Below are 12,973 nucleotides of genomic sequence, written 5' to 3'. Positions count from 1 at the left end.
TGGTGTGTACATATAAGGCTGTGTGTGTATATGTAAGGCCCTGTGTGTATATGTCAGGCTGTGTGTGTACATAAAGGCTATGTGTGTATATAAGACTCTGTGTGTGCTAACTGTAGAGAAATGAGATAGCAAGAACTATCATGCTGTAAGGACCACTTGGTGTGAAAAGCCACACCGTGATACACGGCATGATAATGGTGCGGCACCCACAGGCTGCATATACAACTACAGTCACAGATTATGTCACCTCGTGATGATGTCACCACCTTAGTTTATGTGAGTTTAGCACATGATGCTTGAACAATAATAAAATCACTTAATGATAGATTTTTCAGAATGAATCCCTGTTGCCAAGCAACTGCGTAGCTATGAATAGACTAAAACATGACAGGCTAGCAGTCCATAGTGGACTCTGGGATTCCGACCAAGGCCTGAGAGCCAGCCCTGACCCAGCTCACCCTACAGCCCCCCAAACTGAGCCTCTCCTTGGAAGAGGCAGCGGTGTTTCCTGCCTGCTGCAGCTCCTTGGGTGGCTTCCGTTAGCGGCCGATACTTCCTGTCTCTGGCCTGTTACTCTGGGCTCTGTCTGTGAAGCGCAGGCCACTCAGCTGATGGGCGCTGAAGGTGCTCAGCTGGCCGGCTGTCAGTTGAGGAGAGTCAGCTGACTGGACTGGGTGAGGCAGCCCCTGAAGCCTCTCTTCCATCCTAAGATGCATTGGAGAGGCCGTGTCTCTGCTCGCCCTCTGACGCAGCAAGTCTGTCTAGCAGCTAACAAGACAAGGCCGTCCTTCACCCCAGGTAGCATCATTACAACCTTCTGTGCCTAGGGTGCCAGCTGGTGTGGACCCCGTGGTTCATAGTTCTCTGCCTTGCCTGGTAGCTCGGCCCTTCCTCCCAGGACAGCAGCACACAGCCGTGGTGTGTTTCACTGAAAGAGAAGCATTTGTTTCAGTCGTAAATACTTCCAAGTGCCAGTCATCATACTGGACAGACGTCCAGGTCATGGAGTGAACCTCCACGGCTTCCTTCACCCTGGTGTTTTATGGAGTCCTTAACTTCTCTAAGCTCATTTTCATGTGTTCAGTGGAAGTAAAACCTGCCTACTGGACAGACATAAATTAAACATAAAGGACGTAAAACACAATGAGTTCTTAATTAGTAGCAGAGGAAGTGGTGATTATTAGCATCTCCCTGACTACCTGTCATCACAATTACATCACTAATCGCCACTGCCACCACTCCCCTGCCGCTTCCGCCGCCGCTGCAGCCACCATCATTACCATCATCACTACCACCATTACCATTACCATCAACACCACCACCACCACCACCACTGTCACCACCATCACCACCGTCACCACCACTATTATCATATACATAAACAATAACACCACAAGACCATCTCCTGGGCCCAACAGATCCTTCCTCACTAGACTTGACCTCTCCAGTAGCTGCCTCACCAGCGGCTTTACTAAGGTGTTGGGACATAGAAAATGAGGGGCTTGGGCTCTTCTGTCTTAGGATCTCCAGGGACAGCCATGCCTTGGCTTGATGTATTTTTTTTCCTTAGGAAAAAAATACATCGATTTATTATGTATACAGTGGTCTGCCTGCATGCAGGAGGGCACCAGATCTTATGGATGGCTGTGAGCCACCATGTGGTTGCTGGGAATTGAACTGGGGACCTCTGGAAGAGGAGCCACTACTCTTAACCTCTGAACCATCTCTCCAGCCCAGCTTGATGTATTTCTATGACAGTTCTTCCTGCAGTGCAGAATGCTAAGTGTCCTGAAAGAGGGAGAAGGAATCCTATGACCAGAGCCTCGTCCCCAGACTGGACCAGTGGGAGCTGGCTCTGGCTTCTTCCTGGTGCTATCAGACATAGCCAGATTTTCTCTGGCTAAAGCAAAACGATTTTAATTCTAAAGGGTTTTGTTTGCTTGGTTTTTAGAAGCCAGAAAAGAACAAGACAGTGGAGATGGGGACTGAAGAGAGGGGCCTGGACAAGAGGAGCTATGGTGTGTGATAGCCTTTCACCTTACTGGGTTACTACAATTTACACAGCCCAGCTAGAGCTACGCTCAGAATATTGTCTCAGCCACACCCATACTACTGTCTGGAAGTTGAGTTCCACAAAACTCTCTGACTAGAATGGAAAGCCCGAGTAAGCAAGGCCTATTCAAGACTCACTGTTTCCGAGAATCGCTTTGAAACCCTTGCAGCAGGTGCCTGGCTTGGGTGTGATGCGAACCTTCCTTCAGGTTCCTAGAATGTTCTTAGGATGAGCTGAGCGTGGGACTCCATGGACAAGCATGAGGTTGAGGTGAGCCCTTGCTGCCTGTGCTGCTGCTCAGATCCTGTGTCCCACACAGGTTTCCAGTTCCCCGCAGTTCCAGCCCAAGTTGGCGTTTCTGCCAGCTCCAGCTCCTTTGCCCGCCTGGCCCAGGTTCTATATAACTATTAGAACAGGAGCTAGGTGGGTCTCTGTGACCTAAAATTCCACAAAGACTTGGTTGCTAAGGAGTACTAGAAAGAGGCCCAGACAGTGTCCATAGAGACCACGCAATTGCTTGGTCCCTTGGTGTCCCTTTTCTTTTCTTTTTTTTTTTTTTTTTTTTTGAGACAAGGTTTCTCTGTAGCTTTGGTGCCTGTCCTGGAACTAGCTCTTATAGACCAAGCTGGCCTCGAACTCACAGAGATCCGCCTGCCTCTGCCTCCCGAGTGCTGGGATTAAAGGCATGTGCCACCACCGCCCGGCTCCTTGGTGTCCCTTTTGAACCTGCCCCTGGCTCCTTTCATTGAGACATCTCACTGTCTCCTTAAGCTCAAATATTCTACCCAGTTGGACAACTTCTTGCCCTCATTTTCTACTTAGTCCCAGCGTGCTCTGCACGCTCCAGCTTTAGCGGCCCTCCTGAGTAAGCCTGGTTGAGGCTGGCGTGCCAGCAAACAAAAAAACCAAGGCTGACTCCTACCTCCCTCATATTACATCATCCTGTGCCCTCTATGCCATGGCCCACTGGTCTTCAAAGAGGAAGTCACGCATGCCGCACGCCCTCACCAGGACTCTCGTTCTCACCACCTTCTGTGGACTTCCTGTTGAAGCTGTTTTGAATATTTTCCAGATCAGAGTGCATCTTCTGAGTGCCTAGGGACGTTGAGAGTGGGGGAAAGCAGGGGCCACCCCGTCACTGCTATCCAGCTCAGCCTCAGGTTTTCCTGTTGTCAACACCTGACTTCTGCTTTGTGTGCTCACCAATTGTCAGTACAACGCCTTCCGCGGCCAGGTTCCCGTGCCATTGCACTTGAAGTGTGTCTAGAGCTGGATGGAGGAGTGTGTGCAGCTCGCCTGCGCCCAGTGATGCACGCACTTGGCAGTGGGCACATGAGATGGGCCCACAGGTAGAATGGGGAATGGTGGAGATGCACGGGCACAAGGGTGGTAGCCAGGAGGCTGTGGGAGTGGTCATGGTGAGGAAGCTGGAGGATGCGCAGAACCGTGGCAGCCTTGTCAAGGCATCCGGACAGTGTTCTTTTGTTGGCGGAGACTGCTCATTCATTTCCCTGCCGCCCAGACCCGAAATGATCACACAGAAACTGTATTAATTAAAACACTGCTTGGCCAATCATTTAAGCATATTGCTAGCTAGCTCTTACATCTTAAATTAACCCATTTCCATTATTCTATGTATTGCCACAAGGCTCATGGTTTACTGGTAAGATTCCATCCACCATCTGTTTCCTTCCGTGGCCACATGGCTTCTCTTTGTCTCCACCTACTCTCTCCTCTGTCTGCGTGGGATTCCTGCCTTGCCCTATTCTGTGCGCAATAGGCCCAAAGCCGCTTCTTTATTAATCAGCGGTATTGACAGCTTACAGAGGGGAACCCCACATCATTCCTTGGTGGCCATCAGGAGTGAAGTTCTGGGTTGACTAGACTTTGAAGTAGTTCTGGGACATATTGACTGTTCTCGGGTTTTTGTGACCCCAAGAATGGCACCTGCCAGATCCTGTGTGCTTGGATGACCCTGGAAGGGGAACGGGGATGTGGCCCAGAGAAGGGAGTGATAAAGAGTCGCTCCTTTGCTGAGCAGCGGAGGGGGAAGGGGCTCGGATGGGGTTCACATCAGTGAGGTGAGGAGGAGGAGGAAGTCAGGTCCTCCCAACTGAGCTGCTGTAGGCCACACAGAATCTGCCAGAATCAGCTCACTATGGTGACTTCCTCTAACTCTCTCTTCTCTCTCACACACGCACACACACACAGAGACACGGGCACACATACTTCCTTATCCTTGACTGTGTGATTTGGCGGTATGATCCTTTCGCTGACTTTGGAGCTGTGCCGCGTTGTCTCCCAGCGCACTAAGTGGTCGTTTGTCCTCTCTCTGCTACTGTTTGTTTGAATTCTCATCTTCCCCCATGGTCTTGCTTGGTTGTCGGTATGCTCCGTTCATCCCGAGGGACTGTGCTGGGAGGCTCTGGCGATCTGGAACCACACCCCTTCCTTAGCCTGACAGAGAGGATCTCGCCAGCCAGCACGCCGCTCACATCCTGCTCCTGGTGCCCTCTGAATGTTCTTGTATTGGGACATCACATTCTCCATTCCTGTTGTCCCAGTTCTGGTTCCTGCCACAAAATAGCATGGACTGGATGGCTCAGACAAAAGGCATTTATTTCCCACAGTCCTAGGGACAGCCAGGAAAAAACGTCAGCACATTCAGAGACTGGCATGGGCCGGTTCTCCTTCACAGACAGCCTCTTAATAGCTAGGGCAGCCTGGGGTAGAAGGGACCAGGAAGCTCTATGCGGCCTTTCATATGAGGTCACCAAGTCTGCTCTGTCTTCCTTACACAATTACTTTATGACCGCCAAAACATTAAGGATAATATTGGGGGTCATTGTGTCAATATATAAACTTGGGGGACAGAAACATCCGGAGCATAACATGTTTCCTCACTGAAGAATGACATCTGCCCATCAGCGTGGGCAGATTTTAGAGGCAAAATAGTTTTACACTTTAAAAAATGTTGAGGGCTGGAGAGATGGCTCAGCGGTTAAGAGCATTGCCTGCTCTTCCAAAGGTCCTGAGTTCAATTCCCAGCAACCACATGGTGGCTCACAACCATCTGTAATGAGGTCTGGTGCCCTCTTCTGACATGCAGGTATACACATAGACAGAATGTTGTATACATAATAAATAAATAAATAAATAAAATTTAAAAGAAAAGAGCATTGCCTGCTCTTCCAAAGGTCCTGAGTTCAATTCCCGGCAACCACATGGTGGCTCACAACCATCTGTAATGAGGTCTATTGCCCTCTTCTGGCCTGCAGACATACAGACAGAATATTGTATACATAATTAATAAATATTTTTAAAAAAATAAATAAAAAATGTTGAAATATACTGTTATTTAAGAAAAACAAAACAAACAGTATTGCCATGGGGTTGAAGAAATAGCTACCCAGTTAAGACCTCGTTCGGTTCCCAGCGCTCCTGTCGGGCAGCTCACAACTGCCTGTAACTCCAGCTCCAGGGGACTCTAATGCCCCCTGCTGGTCTCCATGAGCACCTGCCCTCAAAGTTTACATTCTGGCCCAAAGACACAATACACACACACACACACACACACACACACGCACACATGGTCGCATATGCACACACGTAGTAAAAAAATCTTTAAAGCTACCACCGTTAGAGATGTTAGGGGGAGATTTTAGAAAGGACTTGAGGGTGACTTTATCACTATCTTAAAACCTCAAGCAATCAGAATAATTCACATAAAGGGATGTCACACACTCAAGGATTGTTGAGTTTTCCGTGATGGCAAGCCATGACATCGCTTACCTAAAATTCAAACCTGGGCCCATTCCGTTTGCAGATCGCGGAGGGCATGGCATACATCGAGCGGAAGAACTACATTCATCGGGACCTGCGAGCGGCTAATGTCCTGGTCTCGGACTCTCTCATGTGCAAGATCGCAGACTTTGGCCTCGCCAGAGTCATCGAAGACAATGAGTACACAGCGCGGGAAGGTATGTACGCGGAGTTACAGGGCCTTTTCTATGCGAGCATATCGTGCACTTCCCCCACCTTCTACCCCATGCCTGATGCCCTCTCCTTCCCCACCCCACACCAGCCCACCATGTGTTCCCTCCCTTCCTGCTTCCACCTTCAAGACAGGGCCTTGATTTGCAGCCAATACATGTATGAAACTTCATGCCAAGACACAGTAAAAGCAATGTTTTCAAGTGATGGCTACGAACCCTTAGCTGTTCCATGATTTTTCTTATTAAAGAAAAATCTGAACTGTTTTGTGGGGACATTTTGTTAGGTTTGGTGTTTTGAGATGGGGTCCTGCTTGACTGTCCCAGGTTGGTTTTAAACTCTTAGGATCAAGAGATCCTTCTGCCTCATCTGAGACTACAGGAAAACACCAGCATGCTCAACTCTATAAAATGTCTACACCGAAGATCAGTGCTAAAAAGTCTGGTTTGACAGGCAAAAATACACACTAAGCAAAATGTCTTTACATGGTATGCCATGTCCTTTTGCGGTTAAAGTTAGGCCAGTTACAGAGCCCCCTACACGCTCTAAAAGAAACTGTGCTTCTAAGGAAGTGAGGGCCCAAAGGGAATGGCATTTGATACCACGTCTGTTTTGACTGTGCATGTATCTTACCTAGTCCAAATAAATAACTTGAATTTCTAAAAACTCAAAGGAGAGAATGATCCATGCCCTTCCAGCCTGAGCTCTGAGTAAAAGCCTGTGTCTCCCTCTGCAGGTGCCAAGTTCCCTATCAAGTGGACGGCTCCAGAGGCCATCAACTTTGGCTGCTTCACTATCAAGTCTGATGTGTGGTCCTTCGGAATTCTCCTGTATGAAATCGTCACCTACGGGAAAATCCCCTACCCAGGTATCGCTTGCCTACTTCCCTCTCGCGTGTTCTGTGTGAAGGAAGAACTAAACAGCCTGAAGACGTTTACAAAGTGAAATAGCGCCATCTACCCCAAATCCGTGCTCCCGGCAGAGCTCCGGGACGTCCTCTTCTGTGAAAATCTTTCTGAAAGATGTGTGGGTCCTTCTTGGCTTTTATCCTACTCTTCAGAGTGCACTTGGCACTGCTCTGGGTGCTTAATGAGGCACCTTAGACACTGATGGCCTCCTCCAAGGCAGGGCTCCAGATGGAGCAGAACGTACAAGAAACCAGGGCCTTCAACATCTACTTGTGAGAACTCGGGTGGTGAGCAGGGTGGTAGTCTCTCCCTTCAGGAGGTAGTTGCTACTGTTCAGCAGTGAAGGACTGACTTCCCATCTTCGATGTCACTGAGGGCATCATTCATATCTACAGCTGAATTCCATTGTTCTACCTGCTCTGCCTGCCTCCAGAGTCTGTATTGACACGAAGAAGGGTTCTTCTAAAATTCCCAATTTCTCACTAGTGTCTTTTAGTCAAAACTGTGTGAATAAGATGAATTTAAAGCTAAATTTTTAGTGGCCGGAGAGATGGCTCAGCAGTTAAGAACACTGGCTGCTCTTCTGGAGGACCTAGGTTTGATGACCAGGACCTACATGATAGCTCACAACTGTCTGTAACTCCAGTACCCAGTACTCAGGAGCTTGCTGCCATGGGGTGAGGAACTTGTACGGCTTCAATGCATGGTAGAAAGCAGATGGGCGAGCAGGCTCGTGTAGAATGAGCTAAGTGGAGGGGATGGCCTCACTTCCTAAAAACTCTCTCTGGGTGACTAATGTGGGCCCGCAAGAACAAGCACTAGTTCCTATGAGAAAGGAACTTAGTGCTCCTTCATAACCCATGGTGATTAGTAGCAAGCCCTGTGGAAGGAATGAAGGATGCAGTGTGAAAGCCTGGAGGCTTCCAGCCCATGGGCATTTGCCTTCTTTAGCCTAGCCACAAACTAAGCGGCAACTATGGGTTTAGCATGGGTCGGAGCTCTGCCTCCCATCTCCGCTCTTCTATTAGACTTGCTGTATCATGGCTTGCTGTTTGTTCACTCAAGCATGAGAAGACAAGTTTTGGATTCTTCTTTCTTCTCTTTCGAAAGTGGATTCCCCAGGCAGGATGACACGTGCTGCCCTTGGTCTGCAGCTTTGAGGATGCTCTTTAGAAAAATCTGCAGGGAGGCTTAGGAGACCACACAAAGCTTTATCTTCTGTGGGCATCTGACCTTTAACGCAACCAAGGATTCTTCAGGAAGGAAGTGAGAGAGATATTCCTAACCAAGCTTGCAGCCCCACTAGCACCCTAGAACTTCAAGCAGAAGTAAAACCAGACATTTCTTCAGAAGTGGACCCAATAGCCAGAGTCACAGAATGTTGTAGAGACCCAAGTTCCAGTTACAGAAAAGTGATACCTACCTGCTCCTTGCCTAGGCAGAAAGGCCTGAAATCTTCCAGTCAGAGGACTCTAGGAGATAGCTAGGAAAGCGGCATTTCATGAGTAGACTTGAGGAAAATTAACTCACCACTTAAACAGCTTGGAAGAGATACAAATGGAAGAAAGGGGCTGGAGAGATGGCTCAGCAGTAAGAGCACTGGCTCCTCTTCCAGGGGCCCAGAGTTCAATTCCCAGCAGCCATGTGGTAGCTCATAACCATCTATAACTCCAGACCCAGGGAATTTGATGCCCTCTTCTGGCCTCGTTAGGCACTGTGTGCATGAGATAACACAGACATACACTCGGGCATAATAAATAGATGAAATTTTAGAAAAGAGATACAGACTATTACAAAGCTTATTTGATTCTTTCCATTTAGACACCAGAGTTCCTGCAGGGCAGGGACAAGCATTCTTCCACAGGTTACATCAGGGGAGGCTCCTTAGCACCCCTGTGCTATGGAGGGAAGTCAGTGAAGGGCTGGAGGGGCGTCCAAGGATGAGATGTGTGTAGGATATTTGTAATTTCTTTGAATGCTAAAAAGAATCTGCCCTGCCAAAGGGGAAGCTGAGGGTGAATATCGGGCTGGTGTGGTTAATGTGAAAGGTCAGCCGAGTCCCGTATCCGTCTGTATGTGTGTGTGCACGCGCTAGTGTGAGGGAGTAATCTACAGACGTACAGGCATGCGCGTGTGCACATGCTTGTCGAGGCCAGAGGACAGCACTGGGCTTCACTCTTCGGTGCTGTCTATTTTATTTTCTTCAGACAATCTCTCATTAGCCTGGAATTCACCAAGTAGGCTAGACTGGCTGGCGATGGGCTAGCCTCCGCTGCCCCACCCCCACTGGCCCCCAGAGTTTGGATTACAAGTGTGTACCCCCTTGCTGGGTTTTTAATGTGGAATCTGGGAGTCTAATTCAGTTAGGATGCCTATGAGATATGCCTGATTTTTGCCTTTGCAAACTGATTCCTTGACACGTGTGTCCATTCCAGAACATAGTGATTGAGCTGCCTGCAGAGTTCCTTCTCTGTCTTAGTAAGTGCTCTCGGGTGGCAGATAGCATGGCAGGGGAGACAGAAAAGGGAGCACTTGCAAACCCAGGACCACGTGTTCCTCCCCTGGCAGCCCACTTAAATACCCTGGCATGCTGGGATTTGGAGTCCAGACCCGTGCAACTCCCAGGCCAGGGCCTGAGATGGATGCCAGGGGCTAGAGTGATGCTCCCAACTTAACAGAACCCACCTGCAGGGCTCATTTTAACTTAATCACCTCTTTATGGGCCTTATCTCCAATTACAGTACCACTCTGAGGGACTGACAGTTAAAATGCCAACCTATGAATTTGGGGAGAATATCCTCCAACCCATAAGCAGATTCAAGGAAGCTTTTTTTCCATCCTAGCCCCAGGCTGTCAGCAGTAAGCTGGTCTCTGCAGTGCTAAGCCGTTAAACTGGGCTTCTAACCTCACTGTGGCTGCTGTTTTGTTTGTTCTGGGCCACAGGGAGAACCAATGCCGACGTGATGAGTGCGCTGTCCCAGGGCTACCGGATGCCACGCATGGAGAACTGCCCAGATGAGCTCTACGACATCATGAAGATGTGCTGGAAAGAAAAGGCGGAGGAGAGGCCGACGTTTGACTACCTACAGAGCGTCCTGGATGACTTCTACACCGCCACGGAAGGGCAGTACCAGCAGCAGCCGTAGTGGGCACGGAGTCCTGCCCCTTGTAATTAGCAGGAAAAGCAGCCTTCGGGCGCAGTCAATCATCTCGCGCCAGGACCCCCTGTGTTCCTGGTTCCTGACGGACAGGCCAGATTAACTCAGGAAGAACACCCTGGACTTGAGATGCTGTTTCTTACACGGGTGGCCACTGCTCGGTGGGACCACAGGCAGAATACAAACACCCGCTCCCTCCAATACGCACTGCGCCGGCTCTACACGTGACTCCGGCTCAGAGACTGTCGGCCACAAATTTCCAGATGCAGCAAGAACTAAACTCACTTAGCAAAAATAACCTCGTGCACAAGCAGATGTTCCCTGACCTCCTCCATGCTTTGGCTTACTTCTTTAAAAACTACTAATACAGCCTGTTAGGTTTTACACGTGAAGCCACCAGCTTTAAGACATCTTTTCTAACTTTGAATGTTTTCGCTGTGGAGATTTCATTCCTCCCCACTTCCGCACCCCGTCACCCCCAGCACACCCCACCCCCACTCCAGTCTAAGACTGTTAAACATTTTCCTTTATGCTAAGGCGGACGGCCGGGCGGGAGGTAGCACCCGCTCACCCTGCAGGAGCGCCATGTATGGACAGGCAGAGATCATTGCTGAACTGGGGCCCTTTGGAGCTACACCACCACCCAGACCTCCCAGTGACGGCAAGAGAGTTCTGCCATCTGGGGAAATGTTTTTAATGGTCTGGGTATTTCAATTACAGTATTCTCTAAAGGCTTTTCTGACAGGGTCCTTTGGGAGAACTTTGACGTAAGCGTAAGAATCTTTACAAGGCCTTCCAAAAAACGTAGTCTTTCTTTGACTGCCTCAAATGACTTGAACATTTTATGAATCATACATTTTAGCTGTACTCTAAGAAGTGAAAAAATGCCATGTTTGGGACTATTTTTGTGATTCTTTTCTCTTTTCTGAATTGTGTAAGATGTGTGAGAGACTATTTACACCTGCAGGTAGGAAGGAGGTGGCCACGGAGAAGCCTCCAGCAGGACCCACCTGGGTATTGCACTGTAAACTGCAGTTGGAAACCGCTGTGTCCGCCCCTTTCACTTACGCTGTTGTGTACATACTTAATAATTCTATTTTTGATTTTATTTTAATACACTCAATAACATCTTGAGGGTTTTTGTCTCGTGTTTCAACTTGAGGTTTTCGACTCTTGTCAGTGTATAGACAGGAGCCGGTTGGTGGGGGAAAGGGCAGGAAGAAATTCTGTACAGTCGGTTACATGGCACGAGCTTGCGGAGGTCCCTCCGTGGCTGGAGCACTTCAGGGTGGAGGACTGAGGAGTCGATGGCCGGGGTGCCCGAGGGTCTGCTTTCTAACGGGCTTTGCAGGTATGTTAGAATTTTAATTTGTTTACTTTAGCTGGATGCCTAGGGGAAGGAGTTAAATATTCTAATTTTCCTTAAACTTTAATTTGTCTATTTCCTGACTTTTAAAATAATATCTTTTCAAAGTATTCTCAAGCCCTTCGTTTCCAAGTGCCCTGTTTACAAACATTGCCTGTGTCCCTTTGGTCACGTGATCTACAACAGCAGGTTCTCTAACGCCCTTCCCTACACGCGCTGATTTCAGAACTCACCTGTGGGCTCCAATTTATTTCATGGAACGGAAGTGCAAAGAGTCCCTAAAGCTAAAGACAGCTCCTGAAAGTTGCTAAGAATTCATTTTCCTTGCCGTTTGCTCTCCGTTCTGCTTCCATTTTCCACTTGGCGTCTCTCCTCCATCCCGCAGCTGATCCTTTCTCCCACGTGCCGGCTTCCTCACGAGCCATCAGGTGGACCTGGCAGCAGCTGGGGAGATTGCTCAGTGGGTAAAATGCTTGCTAAGCAAGTCTGAGGACCTGCATTCAGATCCCAGAACCTTGTAAAAGGAAGGCATTTTCTGCAATTGCAGGGTTCCTACTGGGAGGTGGGAGCCAGGGATGGGAAAGTCCCCAAAAGCTTAATGTTCAGCTAGCCTGGCACATACAGCAACAAGCAAGAGACTCTGGTTAAGGTAAAAAGTGAAGACCATTACCCGGTCTTGACCCTGGTCACACACATGTGCACGCACATACTGTACACACGCACACATCATGCACACACAGGTTAAGAAAACAAATAACAAAAGGCGTGGCTGCTTTTTCTGTAGTCACATAGTGGCTACATCAATGGCAAAGAAACAGTTACAATTATAAACTTATTTCCGTCCTCTGCCCCTTCATAAATGGCATCCAAGGGCCACAGCTGCTAAAATGTTTGCAGTGGGGAATGACCCTGCCCAACTCAACTGTGCTAAAGGACATGCTTACCCCAGTGTTGACGGCCAGCCCCCCTGTTTGCATCACCAGCTCCCACGGCCAGCTGGTGACCGCCTTCCATCTTCTCAGCAGAAAGTCACCTGGGTGGGGCTGCTTTCCACCTTCTCCTGGTCCTACCTTCCCCTGGTGTCTTCACCTCCTCATTCCTTTTACCTTGTAGCTTCGGTGCAGGTAAGCCTGGCTATTTTTGGTGAAGGAAATATTGAGGAATATACTTAAGTTTTTTTTTTTTAAACCTTTCACACTTTATCAGGATTTTCTCCAGCTCACACAACAGCCCTGAAATTCTTGAAAGATTTCATGACTGAGGGATCGGGTGCATTCAACACTGAAGGACAAAACTGGGGTTTTGTTTGCCTGTTTATTTGTTTGTTTTCCTTGTTCTTTCCTTATGAGATAAACTGAGAACAGCAAACTCCAACTACTAGGCCACCAAGAGCACCTACCACATGAAATCAAACGATTAGGACCCTTCTTAGCAGATTGGCTGTGATTCGGTTAGATGTTCTGATTGGCAAGGGTATAAATCTCAAAGTGATCCA

At 48.6% G+C, this 12,973-nt stretch overlaps 1 protein-coding gene across 5 annotated transcripts in view; it reads left to right on the top strand.

The window, feature by feature from the left end:
- Positions 1-11,246, top strand: part of Lyn (LYN proto-oncogene, Src family tyrosine kinase) — a 106,740-nt gene extending 95,494 nt beyond the window's left edge. For all 5 annotated transcript variants that reach the window (XM_075967056.1, XM_075967053.1, XM_075967057.1 and 2 more), the window contains exons 11-13: positions 5,880-6,033; positions 6,783-6,914; positions 9,898-11,246. In XM_075967056.1, the coding sequence (XP_075823171.1) occupies positions 5,880-6,033; positions 6,783-6,914; positions 9,898-10,100 (489 nt within the window). In that variant the 3' untranslated portion in view covers positions 10,101-11,246. The remainder of the gene's footprint in view (positions 1-5,879; positions 6,034-6,782; positions 6,915-9,897) is intronic.
- Positions 11,247-12,973: the final 1,727 nt, after the last annotated feature.

This window comes from Microtus pennsylvanicus, chromosome 3 (genome assembly GCF_037038515.1).
Source record: "Microtus pennsylvanicus isolate mMicPen1 chromosome 3, mMicPen1.hap1, whole genome shotgun sequence".
NCBI classification, from domain to species: Eukaryota; Metazoa; Chordata; class Mammalia; order Rodentia; family Cricetidae; genus Microtus; species Microtus pennsylvanicus.
This window is presented reverse-complemented; position numbering and strand designations above follow the sequence as displayed.